The 17776-nt window shown below is 34.8% G+C and overlaps 1 protein-coding gene across 1 annotated transcript in view; it reads right to left on the reverse strand.

Moving 5' to 3' along the window:
• LOC131435764 (protein NDNF) overlaps positions 1–17530 on the reverse strand; it is a 57143-nt gene extending 39613 nt beyond the window's left edge. The window contains exons 1-2 of the mRNA XM_058603951.1: positions 16795–17530; positions 3046–3333 (exon numbers count right to left, since the gene is read on the reverse strand). Of these exons, the coding sequence (XP_058459934.1) occupies positions 3046–3333; positions 16795–16820 (314 nt within the window). The 5' untranslated portion in view covers positions 16821–17530. The remainder of the gene's footprint in view (positions 1–3045; positions 3334–16794) is intronic.
• Between the last annotated feature and the right edge of the window lie 246 nt (positions 17531–17776).

Genomic DNA, 17776 nt, shown 5'->3' on the forward strand with positions numbered 1-17776 from the left:
TTCAAGATAGATTAAAACCGTTTCATCCTGTTTTTTTTATTGTAGAAGTTCTAACCTTGTGGTCATTCGCCTCTCGGATCTTTTTATACGACTAGTACAAACCGTTCCACACAATATGAATCATATTTGATTTCTCGATAAGTTCTTTACTTCAATTGTAATGCATCCAACCAACCAAGATATTTATTCCCTCGGGCCAGTAAGGGACAGCCGACTGTAAAAACCGAAACTTACCGATAGAAACTTATCTGTTACGAAGAAGGATGCATCTGCACGCAAAGAAGAGATTTTATAGAATGACATTTAAAGCGTACAACGCACACATAGGTGGAGTGAATCTCTTAGATAGCTTCATCAATTGTTACTGAATAACAATAAAATGCGACCATATGATTATTTCATCATTTACGTAATTCAGGAACTTTAAATCTAGGGAAATTCAGACTGCAGGGTTTTATCCATTTTATTTTTTTAAACGGCACACGATCCTTGAAGCTAAACAGAGTCGATGTATCATGTTACATAGTGTGTAAATATAATCAATGGAAAAACCACTAATTCGTCACTTGTGCGTTTAGTAATTAAATATCATCCTTGTAAAAGAAAACTTTCTACTGGAACTTGTTAACAGTTTTCTCGGATGAGAGGCTTTCTTTTGCCTCTACAGCCGGACTTGGGGGTCGTTGGCTCACAAATCGCATCTTCAACCATTTTTTATTCGCCGCAGTTATTTTCGATGATATCGGAGGCATCGTTTTGGGCCTTTTTATGCTGTTTATTTTTCTAAGTAGTGCTCGAGGCGTCAGAATCCAAGTTAGTTTTAGTGGGTTAATGTGCACTGTATACCACCTATACAACGATTTCGTATTTAACGTTATCATACTTGACACCATTGGATTTGTAAGAAAGATTTCGTTTGCTGTTGGTCTTACTTTGCCGTTCTTGAAATCAGTGTTGATTAAATTTGATCACGAAGGCCAAGATCCTGACTTTTGTGTGCCAGGTTTGCTCATTTCAAAAGCGTCCTATTGTTTGCTATTATTTTATAAATTTCTGTTGTCTCGACCAATTTTCGACTGTGTTGGATGAAAAACAAACTCGAACTGGGAGTTACTGCCGGCAGGCAGTCTTTTGCAATAAGGTGTAGATCGAGTAATTCAAGAATAGAAAAAAACATCTTCAGCAAAAGAAGCACAAATGCTGAGGTCAATTAATATCACTTGAGTATGTTTGATAAAATCATATTTTTCATCTGTCAATGTGGATAGAATCAGTTCACCGAGATCGCATAATATATGCAAAAAATATTCACTTTATTTCTCGGAGACGGTGGGGCCGATTTTCACAAACTTTGGTTGATATTGAAAGTCTAACTTTCCTATAGAACAGTAGTGATTTTTATCTGGATCCGATTTCCTGTTCCGGAATTACAAGATAGTATGTGTAAAAAATTTACTCAAAATATGCGCTTCATTTCCTCAGAGATGACTAAACCGATTTTAACATAGTACCATTCAAATAATAAGTCTTAAAACCCCATATTGAATTTGATCTAGATACGACTAACGGTTCCGGAATTACAGGACGGTAAGTAAAAAATCCATTTCAACAGCATGTTTACATATATGGTGAAGAATAAACGAAAACATTCTGAATTCTTATATTGTGCATGTCTTGTGAGTAGGTTGTAAAAAAATTCGATTTCGGATATATTTCCCATTTCCGGAAGTACTGGAAATATCGGCCAAAATTCTAAATGGGAAATCTCATCATTTTCTTAGAGATGGCAGAGACGATTTTCAAAAACTTAGATTCAAGTGACACGGTATCAATGCTATTGAATTTTATCTGATTCCCGGTTCCGGAACAACAGGATGAAGTGCGATTCAAATCTCACACCACTTTATACAGCGACTATGCAAAAGATGGAAGATTTCTTCTAAATTGGACTCGAAACTGTTTCAAATTGTAGTTTGTGTACCAGAATAGTACCAGAAATAGTGTTCACTTCATTGTCTCAAAATCCTGCACAAATCAGCTGGAACAATTTTCACAAACTTGTACTCAAATTAATACTCTTACGGTCTCATTGGCTGCTACTGAATATTACTCGAATCCTAAATCCGGTTCCGGAGCTAAAGAACGAAGTGCGTTCAAAACTTCAAACCGACATTTAAAGAAACGATAAAAATATAACGGAGAAGTTCTTCTAAATATGGTTTAAGACTGGTTACAAATTGATGAAGTTATGCTTTTTTATTCCCAAACAAACCTGCTTGTTGTGTATATTAAAATAATTAGGTTTATAATAAGCACTACGGTGTCAATCGATTGTATTGAAAATAGTGACCATCGAATTTCACAAACCGGTAGTGCCCAAAATCTTTAGAACCTCAAAAAAAGTTCTTATGAGAAATTTGAGCCAAATCGAACCATGGGAAGCCATGGGACCTATACGGCGGTCAAAGGTTTCCGATATCCGATATCGGAAAATCACGAAAGGGAAGGATACATTGCCGTAAAAGACAACAGTTTTTGATGCTTGATGTTTCAGTAATCCATCTCGATAAAATTTTTTGTTGAGTTAAATAGTCTAAAATCCCAGTCTATTGAATAGAATAATAAAATTTCAATTTACAAACTATGATATCGTTCCATGTGGTTATGAGTTTATGTCTGGATGCATTAAATTGAAAGATTTTATCGACTTCGCATGATTTGTTCTTCCTTACTGTAAATAAATGTCATTATGAGATTTCAATTTGAGGCTGGAATTGAAATATTATGTACATTTGATGTTAGACTTTGCACGGGTTTGGTGTGAATATATTCAATATATTCCTATTTTGATTTGAAGGTTAGGATACATTAAACAGTTGCATGAATTTGAAAAATTTCACGTTGCATGAATGCATGAATTTGAAAAATTTCAAGATTGTTACAACATGATTTTCTTGAAATTAAAGTACTAAAAGTAATGCCCACAATAGGCAAATTACCCTAACGGGCTTTAAAAGTGTGCCAAAATTCGTGCTCGTCACTAACCTCATTCTTCTTTCGTTCGCCACCATCAGCACCGGTTCATCTTCCATCAGGATCGTTGCCGGCACAGCGTTGGACCACTCTTCGATCGCTGCTCGTTGCTGAATCTCCTCTGGTGGTGTAACACGGGAGCGCGGACAGAGACCGCTCATCGCTTCCACGCCGCCCGACCTGTCTTTGTTGAACGTTTTCGCGGAGATTATCAGCGACGTTTGACTATTCATCAGCAGCAGCAGGAATGCCCCGTGCAGCACTCCAAAGCGATTTAGCATCGTTTTTGTTGTAGTTTTCCTGAAACCAGAAGCAACAAGAATAGAATAGTTCATATGACATGACAGTCAGAAATACAAGCGAAAGCGAAAGAAATCATTCGACAACTGCTAAACTAGCTCATTCAACGGTGTTATATGTGACTATTCACCTAATGTAGCATAAAAGTGAACAGGGATTCTCTACACGTCATTCAAATGACCACGCATTGCTAAATTTTCAGTCACAAAAATATGACACCGAACCAAAACAGTTCTGTGGCTTTATTATGTTTTTCGTTAGACGATATCTTTGGACTGTTTTGACTTCGGTTATTCATAAACCATTAATGGATGCATGGGCCACAGCATTTTCAAGACGAGTCGTAAGCGTTGGTAATATAGCGTAACAAGTCGTGTCAAATCAAGAAGACAAAACATGGTTTGCAAACAAACTACCCAGAAGCTGTCACATGGAGGCGCCTCATGGATTTGCCGGTTTGAAATATCAAACCAAAAGAACATAAGCTAAACTGGCAATAGTGTAATTCATTCCGGGGTGAAATATATACGATGAGTAGAGCATGAGTTGAAAATTTGTATAATGAGCATGATTAGGCTTTAATGAATTTTTCTTACTGATTGAAGCAAAATACTACATATGAGCGATGCGAATGCTTCAATGTATTTTCAACGGGGTTATTCTATGTCAAGTAGTAATAAAAAACTATGAGCTAATAATAATAATAATAATAATAATAATAATAATAATAATAATAATAATAATAATAATAATAATAATAATAATAATAATAATAATAATAATAATAATAATAATAATAATAATAATAATTATAATAATTATAATAATAATAATAATAATAATAATAATAATAATAATAATAATAATAATAATAATAATAATAATAATAATAATCATAATAATAACAATCACAATAAGAATTAGAAGAAAACAAATAGTTGGAATGATCAGAGAATGTCATCAAACATCTTCTTAATATGTTAGCGATTAATCACTTTCCAATTAAGTACACTTAATCAGTGTTATGCTGGAACAAGTACAAAGATTCTCGTCGGTCTCCTGCAATGATGTTCCATACTAACTCATTGAACGGTGATCCAGTTGTCCGAACAACCTTAACTACTTATACTTGATGCACTCAAATAATCACATTAGCATTCTGGTTTTTGTAACACTGAGAAACTGCACAAGTAGGCATTCAAACTACTGACGACAGATAGTATTGACCAATGCAGAACCTGAATTAACAATTAATTCGAATCATGCCGACGTTGGTGCAAAATTCATTAGTTATGATCTCAACTAGAAGAGCGAAAATCAGTTCCCACGTCTGCAAATTAGGCAAATCCCTCATCGTCATAGATCATCATCATCATAATCATTACTAGTTTCTATGCGTTTCTGGGCGATCTGGTTTCACCCTCTGGACATGACTTGTTAGACTTCATTGGCTAATTTTAGTTTGTCACATTATGCTCGCAAAAATTTCTCAAGCTAGCTAGTTAATTCGAGTAGGTACACATCATAAAAAATCACCAACATGACTAAAACTCTCTTCGCAGCGGCTTTTCAACATGTTGGTTGTCAAGTTTGTAAACTAGAAATAGTTTTATATCTATAAATTTTCTTTCTATTTTTTTTATATCTATAAATAGAGTCTCTCGAGTCCTGAAATTGAGCGATGTTGCCTTTGTCATATAGGAATGTCATGCAATCACCATTAAAATTGGCTATGCAATCACCATCGATTCGGTTCGGCTAGATCGTAAAATTTCGGTGTGCGCGTTAATGAACACTCAATTCTTTCCGAGATAACTTAACCGATATTCGCCAACTTTTAGTATCGGAACCTTAAGTTTTGTTACAACTGGAACATATTTTTTAAATTTAAAAAATGTGCTTCATTTTCTCCAAGATCCCCGATTGTTACAAAGGATTTAAGATGATAAATAAGAAAAAACTTTAATTTAAATTATGTTTTTATAAGTGTGAATGCTTAGAGAGGCTAATTCCTTGAAAACAAGACTTTAAAATCTTTTACTTTGCCAGTCTAATTAGTTGACCATACAAACTCACTTCTGCTACACTGAACCCCGGTTGCCAGTTCCAAAAGCACCGAAGCCGTCAAAAGTTCTAAAAATTCAATTCACAACATTGCATCCGAGACAGCCGAACAAATTTTCAACATAGATTTGAATGAAATGGTTACCATTAGCTCTCGTTGAAATTTTAAAGTGACAAATGCAAATAAAACTGAAAAATTTACTAAACTGCGTGTAAAACCTATTACAGTTTGTAGGTCTGCTCAATGGCTGGCTTTTTTTTATAATAAACATTTTTATTCTAACCTTTATGCGTAAAAGCTTTACGTGGCCGATTGGCTTATATTTTTGTTACTTAAATTTTTTTTTGCTATTGGATCTCGATGTCACCCTTTTTCTAGGGGGAGATGAGTTTCTATTTCCATCCAACGAGGATCGGGGGTCACATCGTCCGCGGTTTATCTCATCATTGTGTTGTGTGTTGTGTGTGATTTCCGTTTTCTTTTCGTTTTCCTTGTTGATCGTAGTCTTGGGCTCGTTGAGAGTTGCTGTAGATGCACCTTGTTGTACATTGGTTGCAGTTGGAGGGTAAGTTGTTAACTGCAGCTGGTGTACTTTGTTCTATAGGGGATACGTTGGATGGTTTCGTAGAAGGGGATTCTTCACTGTTGTTGGTAACTGTCACAGGTGTACTGGGGTTGCTTGGGGTTAGTGTGAAGGAAGCACCGTTGTCATTTGGTGTAGTTGTCTCCTTGTCCAGTTTATCACATGGCTTACCGTAGTGAACAGCTTTTTGGCAATATTGACATGTGGCCATCTGATTGTCATAGGTAACAATTTTTATCAATTTTTGATCAACATTCCCATAATGAACACGTCGATGAAACTGACACGTACTCAGCTGCCTGCTATGCTACAATCTTCTACGTGAACAGGAGTCTGATATCTGACATTTTCACATTTGAAAACAAACCAGATGAATCGTGTTATTGTTTGAGCTGTATAAACACCGAAACACTAGCTGTATTTAAAATTTTCATCGAGATATGTTATCGAAATAACAGTCTCATTTATTGCAGGTTCAATTCACATTAATCTCATTTTTTATTATTCCTAAAAATTACTGTTCTTTCTCAATGTCGTACGTCTGTAACCCACGCGATACGAAAGCAAACTGATTAGCATTCTATCGAGGTTTCTCTGGTCTGGCCATAGTATCCGATTCCTAATTTCAAAACTTCCTAAAGCCTCAGAAGCTCTAAAATGTACAAAGTATAAATGATACTGTGTTTCCTCAGATTGTCATATAAATATGAATTGGGGAATAACGGGTTGATAAATACAGTTAACTGTTTAATTCTAAGCTGGCTCAGATTACCGATTCCAGCAACGCTAGCATTAATAGCCAAATTATTCCAAATGGAATATTAAACCCGAGTTTGTAAGTATCACTGGAATTGTGCGGGATCAGTTGAAACGAATGTTAATAAATTCGATTTATTGATATTTCAAGTGGTGACTTATCAGAGTTTTTGGTGACTATCTGTTCATTCAACAGGTAGTGTTTGACTGCGAAAGTTAATAAATAACTTTTAGTCTTCACATTTACCGGGAACACTTCAAGTTGATTGGTTTCTGTATAACTATGTAGAATTAATATTTATATAACAAAGTGCTGAAGAATGAAGAAAATTTTGAACTAAGCAAACCAAACGATATGCCGGTTTCCGGGAAAAGTGATCAAACATTCCAAAACACTTATTTTAATTTCTCAATTTATCAATTTATTTTAATTTTTCAAAGAATCGATTTTTGTAAAATTAGATTCAAATAAAAGTACTCTTCAATACTACACCTAAAACTATTCCAATGTGAGGAACTTGTTAGTTGATGGTCAAACAAACCGACTATGGCTATATAAGTTCACTGTTTTCGGTTCTGGAAGTACCGGAAATTGTAGCCAAAAACTCCAACACGGAACTTACTTCGATTTGTAAATGACGATTCTTTAATCAATTGTCACAAGCTTCGATTCTAATAAAAGGTTTTATAGTGCTATAAATCACTATTAGTTTGTAATCGGATCCGAATTTCGCATCTAGTATTATAGGCGGATAAGTGTTAAAGATTTCAAATTTTCGTTTTATATGACGATGCAAAAAACGTAAACTCTTTAAACTGTTCCAATCCATAGAAACTTCTTTTGGTTATGCCCGTCCTGGGATCCAGGATCCAGAATCCAGAAATTCCGAAATAAAATTTTAGAAGAATTTATATCAATTAACGATTATAGACAAGGCATCATTACACCATTAGCTGGAAGTAGGATTGTTTTCATATTGCATAAACGGGCTATATATAATAATGTGGATTGTATAAATACAAATAAAAATTGCATAATTTGGCAAATCTGCATTTTTTATCCACCTAGTGATGTGATAATGCCTTTCTCTTTTCTCAAAACAGTCTCGTGAAAATATTTTCATTTTTTATCTTTTTATAAAATAATTTAAATTTTAAATTGACACCAACTAAATCAGATCGATTCGAGTAGTTCAAAAAAGCTTGCTGATGCCGAGTATATCATTTCTCAAACCAAGCGCTTGACATTTCTGTTACCTGTTTGTATGAGAAGAAAGATGCTAATCTAAAAAAACTGTTTTAATCCACCTAGTGGTGTAATGATGCCTTTCTCATATTACTCATGACATCATAAATATTACTGTGGAATTCGCTAGAACAACTGGTCATTGAAAAGAAATAGAAAAGTTTGTTCGGACCTAATGTAACAAACTCTACAAATCCTGTTTACCCTGTAATTCCGGAGCCGGAAGTAGTATCTACAGGGTCCGGCACTCGAAGTGTAACCAACTTCAGACCGCTCGCGCAGCTGACGCACGGGCATCAGCTCTCTAGAAATTTGCTAAATGACAGTTCGGAGTTGTATTGTTTACAAGCGCAAGAAAGCATTTTGCCAAAAGTGAACGCGAAAAAAAAATCTTGACTTGAGAGAGCGAAGGAGTTGCTTCGTTTGGCCGAAAGCGGTCAATTTCCGAACATTGTATTTTCTGACGAGAAAATTTTTCCAATTGAGCAATTCGTAAACTCTTAAAACGATAGGGTTTACTTGACCGACCGTTCATACGAGAATTTGAGTCATCGATTGACCACCAGGAGGCAGCACCCGCAACAGATAATGGTTTGGGCCGCTGTAACCGCAGATGGGCGCTCTCCAATCGTTTTCATCGAGCCTGGCGTCAAGGTAAATGCGACATATTATCGGGAAAGTATTCTGGAGGTTGCTTTGAAGCCGTGGGCAGACAAACATTTCGGTGGCAGACCATGGACGTTTCAGCAGGACTCGGCACCGTCTCACAAAGCTCGAGTGAACCAAGAATGGCTGAAAAACAACGTTCCGAACTTCATCACGTTTACACAATGGCTCTCGAATTCACCAGATGCGAATCCAATGAATTATTCTCTTTGGGCCATTTTGGAGAGCAAAGTCCGAACTAAAAGATACACCAGTCTCGAGGCGCTGAAAAAAGTTATTGTCCGCGAGTGGGCCTAAATACCTGCAAATCACATTCGGCAACTTGCGATTCGTTTTTTTACCGTCTCAAGACCATAGTCAAGGCAAAAGGTGGTCATATCGAGCAAAAGTGAATTGATTCTGAATTTTGTATTATTCTTACAAATTTTGTACTTTGAATTAAGTAAAAGTAATTTTCCAAACTGAATTTATGGCCTTTTTAATTGGTTACACTTCGAGTGCCGGACCCTGTACAACAAATTTAGGAATTCCGTATGAAACTATAAGACTTTTCCTTTGAACCTATAAGTTTGTGAAAATCCATCAAGGCATCTTGAAGGAAAACGATCCTTTTGCAGTTTTTAATCACCATTTCCAATTCTTCTGCAACCGGATTCAGATGAACGGAATAGCCGAAGTTGTTTCGTTTGCCAGCAACAAATATAACCGACAAATTGGAACAGTTTTGAACCTAGTTAAACCTAGACTTACTATCTCATGCTTTATTTCGATTAAGCCAATTAGGCGAAATCTAACAAACGAAGTGAACCTACGTTTCTGTTACTTCTGCACATGTAAGTAAGCTAAACAGCATAAAACATGTAGAAGGATTGTTATTATTATTATTATTATTATTATTATTATTATTATTATTATTATTATTATTATTGTTATTATTATTATTATTATTATTATTATTATTATTATTATTATTATTATTATTATTATTATTATTATTATTATTATTATTATTATTATTATTACTATTATTATTTTTATTATTGACATCACAACACAACTGGAACAGCATTACTGCACTACTGGCTGTGAAATTTCATATTTTTTCAAATAAATATGAATTCAATGACATTCGTTTATTCTTTCGGTCGCAGTTATCATAGAATAGCTGAAATTTTTATCAACCGCAGCATCGTCCCAATATCACACACCAGTAGCAGACATCCGTCATCGTTTCGATTTCTTCATAGCATGTACGAAATAGAACAAAGCACGCATCGTTCGTTTTGTGTTTTCTTCTTCTTTTGACATATTGGGAATCTATATGGCGATTTGAAAATTTTGACACTCATCGCCCTGTAACTGCGGAACCGGAAGTCGGATAATATGATCTTCAATTCAAATCATATAATATGAGCTTCAATTCAAATCATGATTTGTGAAAATCGGTTCAAGCATCGCAGAGAAATCGAAGTGAGTCTATTTTTGGAGTTTTTCTTCACCACTTTCGGTGCTCCCGGAACAGGAAAGTGCCGAATTAAGTTTTTATACCCACAAACTAACAAGCTCTGCAAACTTAAAGAATTTTTTAGACAGTTTTATGAGATTCGTAACTGTTTTTGACCATCGTTCGTGAAACAAATAGTAATGAAATTGGTAATTTTCTACTCATAATGCTTTAGATCCGAAACCGGAAGTCGGATCGGGATAAAATGTTCTAGGATTTTTTAGGAAACTATAAGACCTTTCATTTAAATCTTAGTTTGTGAAAATCGGTTGAGCCGTTCTAGAGAAAATTGAGTGCACACTCTTTCTCTAATTTTCAGATATTACAATGTAACTTCGGAACGGGAAGTCGGATCCAACTGAAATTCAATAGCAGGTCATGACACCATTAGACCTTTTATTTGAATCTAATTTTAATCTTCGAAAAAAGTGAGTGCATATTTTTCCGTTTTTTTTGGTGCATATCATCCTATATCTCCGGAACCAGAGATCGGATCGAAATTTCAATAGCAGATTATGGGACCATGAGACCTTTAATTTGAATCTTAGATTGTGAAAATCGATTCAGCCGTCTCCGAGAAAAGTGCATATTTTTGTTACATACACACACACCCACGGACGGACGGACACATACAGACACTTGCTCAGTTCGTCGAGCTGAGTCTTATGGTATTCGACATTCAGCCCTCCGGGCCTCGGTTAAAAAGTCGGTTTTCACAGTGATTGCATAGCCTTTCTATATGAGAAAGGCAAAACGTGCTTATTCCACCTAGCAGTGAGATGATACCATTTTTATCAATCCACTTGTGCTTTTTGTATGAATATTATTCGGTGTTTCAGTTTTCATGACATTATTTTAATGACCGTCGTTTTAAGCGGCAGATTTGAGATTTTAATCACTCAGTACTCTGTAATGTCGAAACGGCAAATCGGATCGAATTTGAATCTAAAAGTGTGACAATCGATTAAACATTCCATGATATATCGAAGTAAGTCTCATGTCGTTTGGACATGCGTGGAGTATCGTGATGTCAGATCTCAACTAATAAATTCCTTGCGTACTCAAGGTAGACTATCCAATGTCCCAGTTCGAGACATTCTTGCTTGTGCTGACCTTACATATATGAAACTTCTTTATTATTTCATTAAGTCCATTGGAGTTTTATTTTATTTAAATTTAAATTTTATTTTACGTTAGACTTGTTTCTTTTCCATGAGTTCAACCAATAGCCAGATATCTTATCTATCTATATTTATAAAAATTCAGAGATCATTCTTTGTAATCGCATCACATAAGAACGGATGGACGGATTTACATGATTCTTTTTTTGTTTGATTAGTTACCACCCCTACCGGATTCGCACAAAAAAAATAGGAAAATTTGCTGGACAAGTGGGAAAAATCCATAAAGTTGTTTTGTATGGACAACGGTATTTTCGGTTGAAAAAGTCGTCAATGATTGCTAGATCTACGATTGATGTTTGACGCGCAACGAGTTGCGTAAGTGTTTGCTCGTCGAAGAAAAGAAAACTAGATCGTTGAAAAAATCGTTTGGTGCGCAACGAATAGTTTTGTGTGGAGATTTTACATGCATACTTGATCCACGTAATTCTTCATTTCGAACCAAGTGCTTAATTGAGTATAAAATTGATTGCTTACTAAATGACTGGCGGAATACAATTACTGTTCTAGAAATATTACTGAGGGCAGAAGAAAAAGTTGTTGATGGATGGCACCAGTTGATGGATTGTTTGCAATGGTGTCAGATGAATAATATTGGTCATTGTGAATCAATGAAAAGTTTGCACTGTAGAAGCGCTAAGGTCAAACTAAGAGATTTTCCTTGCATTATGCCTTTGAATGATTTAGATTACACATAGCGCACATAATAAGTGGCAAACTCACTGCCTCTCAATGCATGACCGTGAGAGAATTTTTCTACATTTTTCCGCTCCACTCCACGGTCCTTTACCTAAATAGATACAGTTTGTAATGATCGGCACTGTGTGGAATTTACCTAGAGTAATCGCAATTTGACAAATATTGCAGAAAATCTAATCGATGATTTCCATGGTGTGGAGCATTCACAGACATTTTCATAGACACAACTTATCACGGAGAAGAAAAATAGTTTATGTCAATAATTAATCAGTTTTTTTCAAGCATATTGTTAGGTTGTTCTAGAGATAAGCATATATATAGTTTTTCGAAACTAATTTACACTCCATTTAATTTGAAAATGAATTTTAAAGCAACCATTCATGTTATCTTTGAACGGAATATGAAATATTTATTTTAACCGTATATAATACTCGATATATGACAGTTTTCCCCGAGGATAAATTTGACCATATTTATGTTCGAGTAGAATATATTTATTGTAAAATTAACCGGTCTATGCAAGTTTGATATGATTATACTACTTCGGTTTATTTCCAAACACATTATGAACAATTTACAAATCCGTTATTTTAAAAACAATTTTAATCAAGACTGATACAAACTCAGTCGTTCGTATCTCTGCTTACAAAATTGTTACACGAATGAAATTCTGAAAAGGAGAATAAGTATATCTGAGTTATACGCCATAGGCTGGGTAATAACGCTTCCACTTTGTCTCCTTCTATAATTTTTAAGTCATCTAAGGTGCAATTGCTTGCTGATATTGCATTTGCATAAATATCTGTTTATTAATTTTATTTTTTGTGTATTACATCAACATTTTACAGTACAAGTGTTTTGACCCTTTGGCCTTTCATCTTTGTTGTTCATACGATTCGTTATTAATAATAGGTGTTTTAGTTACTCTTGTTTTACATACTAATGTTTAATCAAAATATTTATTTTAATTATTAATAAAAAATCTATCTACTTATCACTGTATCTAACCTAATACGTACAAATTTTGAATTATTTGTATTTCAGAGATTGAGCACCTCTCTTCAAATTTCGTGCAGTATTGTTCGAATTTTTGTTTTAGTATATCCAGGGAGGCCATCTCATGTACTTCACTAGTCCTTGTCCAAGGGGGTAGATTTCGAATCATCTTTAAGATCTTACTTTGAAGGATCTTTCCCCGGTTTCAAAACTGGGATAACTTTAGCTAACTTCTACTTTTAAGGGAAGTAACCAAGGTCCCAGCACCTGCTAAAAATTTTAGCTAAGAAGACAAATGAGCGAATACTCAAATGTTTCAGCTCAATGTTGAATGTGTTGTCGAAACCGGGGGCCTTCATATTTTTGGATTTTTGCTGATATTGACCACGAATTAACATTAAAAACATTTTCGTTTTCTTGACCTAACACCATCTTGAATCGAGAAGTACGTGAGCCAGAATTACCAGACAATTTGATTTGCACTGAAGTGAGAAACAAAGTTTAAACTTATGGTACTATTAAAAATTAATCTGCAGCATATAAATAAGCTGACATAATTGAACACATCCATTTACTATATATATGATGAATACCAGGTCAAATAATTCAACATCAGATTTAAACAAAATACCTTTAGAAAAAAAGTTAAAATAGATATGAAGTTTCATTATTTTCACCATTTTCTCTATTGACTGTATATTGACTATAGGGCTCTGTTTTAACAAACTATATTATGGTTTTATGGAACAGTTCATGTTGAAGCTACTAACATATTAAACCACTAAGAATAACAATAAAATATGATTGTTTTGAACATATTTAGTGTTGAAATAACTTATACGTAATATCAAATATCAAATATGATTAATGTTGTTTCAACATACCCAGTTTCTTTTCTTGGATACAAAGGTTATATGCACATAGTTAGAATAAGCAACAATAGTAAAATGATTCTATCACAATTATCCACTGCCCGTATAGAATCGGATCACAAAACGAGAATTGCTTCAGAGCGAATCCCTACCACACCGTCTTAACCCGTGATCATCGAGAGAAATTCGCTTTCGCACCGGTGTCCATTCTATGTTAAATGAACCATGCCGGTTTTTTAATGCTGAGATGATATCCGTCTCCCTTTGATGGCACTGATTGCATCGTGTTAAGAGTGGCTAGAGAGCGTTCTTTGAAACGATGAAAGCCATTCTTGCTGAGTAGAATGTTCAAATTGGTAAGATCAATATCAACTTAAAATGTAAGCGTCGTCTCTCCAAGTCACCAAAATTTCTTTCGCACCTAAAAATATCCATTTTATTAGAGCTCTAAAGTACGTGTGGCACTTTTTGGCAACTTGACGGTACAGAACTAGTTCTGAGGAAACATCGATGCTTAAAAGCTGTACACATTTTCATAGTAATCTTGGGTGTTATTTTTTTTTTTTTTGGTTAAAGCGAATGTGTGTCGAATTCGATTGATTGTAGGTTAAGTAATCAGAAAGATATTGAAGAGAAACGTTAACCACTTAGTCGTTTGACAATTCTGCTCTCCGAACACATAAATGCGAACAAATATTTTTTGTGTGCGACGAAGTTCGACGGGTCAGCTAGCATTGAATAAAAGTGATGAACTGATACAAAAAAACCTGAAATAGTTATAAGATCATGTACAAAATAAATGTATTTTATTTAATGTAATTTATAATAGCAACTCGCTGAATAAAACAGTGTTTAGATTAACTAATGAATACCAACATACTAATATGCTATTCGAAATGTATTAGATTTAAAGTACTATGTATTGTGGATGCCACGGCGAAGACAAACTTGTTGCCTATGAAATAAACGTATTTATGGAATAAAAAATGTCCAAGTAAGTTCCACTTAAAAGTTTACGGTAATTTAACGTACTTCCAAAGTCGGTATTCAGGAACCAGCATAACCCAAATCGATTCGTATGGCCATATAACGAATAAATTGCAATAGTTTTGAGTCAAATTTTAAAGCTTTTCGGGATTGTAATCTTCTGTCATCCTGTAATTCCAGAGTCGGAAGTCAGAATTGGAAAAAAATATTTAATTTTGTATTTTGTATGGGACGATAAGTTTATTTTAATTTGAATTTTTGTTTATGAAATTCGATTCGGCCTTCTCAAAAAGGTCAAATCGAATTTAGCTTTGAAAAACGATTCGATACCGGAACCGGAATTCTAAAATCGGTGTTGCCGAAGTCAGATAAATTCACCAGAGTAGCTGTATAGTTTACATCTTTGAGAAATCGTAGTGCGAATTAAATTTTTGGGTACCTTCCGAATCGAAAACTGAATACCACTAAAACTGAAATAAGTTTATTTGATTATCGACTTTCAAAATCTGCTAACCCGATAAACCTGATTAATTTATGTGAAATAGACATTTTTATACTAATCAGCCTGTATCCACGAAACCGGAAGATGGATCTGACTGAAAAGGAAGATGTTTTATAGAATCTTAAAACTTTTCATTTGAATCTTAGAATATTCTTTGATTTCATTTGAATCTTAGATCGGATCAGCCATTCAAGAACTTCAGGAACTTATACATACGAGGAGCATACGACTTTTCATATGAATCTGAGTTTGTAGAAAACGGTTGAGTAATCTCCGAGAAAATCTAGTGAAATTATTTGTCACGCACGCAATTGCTGATTTCGACGAACTGATTCGGATGACATATGCGTGTTATGTTTTTCCAGCATTTATTTTAGTTTAAATCAATATAGTCATGGAATTGCTCTAAACTCGAAAATTCTGCATCATCTGGTTTACATATGTCATATTCGAACGATTATGTTGCCAAAAACGAACCGAGATAAAATCGGTCCGATAGAAAATGTCATGAAAAAGGATGCTATACACAGTCTTTTTGGTACTTAGAAACGATTGTATGTAACAGTATAAAAAAATTTGATAAATCATCTCGAAAACACGATTTTATCACAATTTTTTGAATGAATGTCGAGTATTCGGTATAATAGCATGGTGACTCTACTAATGAAATAACTATTGATACAGTAGCCCTATTACTTTTCTACGTAAGAAAGGTAAAAGGAAAATGTTTTTAGTCTAGTATTGTAACAAAAAGGAATTCATTTGATTCCTGCAAATTGTATATAGTTTCTAGAATTGCTTCAGCGATATAGATCATAGCATGGCTCGTTGCAATCCTAATCAAATGCTATAAATCAAATATTTATATTTTCGCTTTCAAAGAAAATAAATTGCATTTAGTTCCACTATACTATAAAACAAATTACGAAGAGTTAAACAGAATTTATTTTCTTTTAAGGTAAGTCTATTACACTAACCGTTTACATTTTGCTTCAAATTTTAATAATAATATAGATTGGTTTAATCTATTTCTAAATAGATATCATTGGCATGTTAGTCATTTCTAAGTCCAACGGAAATATGTTGGAAAACGTTCCATAAACGCCGATGGAATTTTCTCGATATAGTCATGGATACCTGTTATGTTTTCTGATTGAAGTGCCCCACGTAAAAAAAGAAAACAATTAATTAAAACGGGGTTAGATGTTAGACCTATAGTTAGAAAAACAATTGTTTTTGAAAACATGCATTCGAATAATAATAAGTACAAGTAAATCACCACATCGTTTAGATGTTTTGGTTAAACAAATAGTCTTGTTTACTTAGCACAAATAAGTAAACAAAACTATTTTCACTTTTCTTATTCATATAATTAAAAACTCTTTTTATGAAACTTTCTCTTACCAAAATTCGTAGTCCATCGATAACATTCAATGATGATCAGTTATTCGGAGCTAGCAATGCCTACACGATCAGTTCGTTTTTGGAAACCGCAATACTTTCAACCATGGCCTCGTATTCATTATGCTAGATTGCGTTTTTTTTTTTATAAAACTACTATCTTCATATGGATGTTCGCGAAACGTTTAAGGTTAATTTTTCACAAGAAGGATCACTAAATCACATGCAGCATGCCGCGAACACCAGTATTCTAACACACAACGCACAGTCTCGGGATGAAAGTCGGCCGGTCGGTAGCGATTTGCCGCTATCTATTTTAATTGTGTTTGAATCACTTGGTTTGCGATTTTGCACATGCAGAATTTTCCGGCGGTTGTTGTTTTGCCTTTTCCCCTGCCGCTGTGTGAGCATACATGTAGAACACACCGTCTATCACCCGACGTCGCGACGTCAAAGGTCAACCTGCCACAGCTGATTCACCGGCACAAAACGCAAATCTTCACAATACACTGCACTGAAGGAATGAACAATTCCATGCTACACCAAAAGCATCCGGCTTTGTACTTGCACTTGATTGAGTTGATATCGAGATATCCTTGCCAATATATATAAAAAACAAACTTGCTGTCTATATCTGCGCAAGCTATAGCTCAGCCGCGTATAATTTACGAAAGTTGTTCACGAGTACTGCAGTTAAAATCGGGTCTTGCCGCCGCGGCGTCCGAAGATAAACTGAATCGAACTGAAGCATAAATATGCCTTGAAAAGCAGCAGCGTCAGAGAGCCAGTCGCATAAACCAGTAGCAGAAGCAGTACACTGTGGAATCGCGGCAGCCAATGCCTGACACAGTAACAACGATCCGCAGCGATATGTTTCGCGTTGCAGATGCTTTAGTACATCAACGGTGTATTGCTGCCTTCCTGTGTGTGACATCGCGTTGTGGTCGTACTTTTGTTGCAATCATAATAACGCGATGCGCGGCGA

This window comes from Malaya genurostris, chromosome 3 (genome assembly GCF_030247185.1).
Source record: "Malaya genurostris strain Urasoe2022 chromosome 3, Malgen_1.1, whole genome shotgun sequence".
Lineage (NCBI taxonomy): Eukaryota > Metazoa > Arthropoda > Insecta > Diptera > Culicidae > Malaya > Malaya genurostris.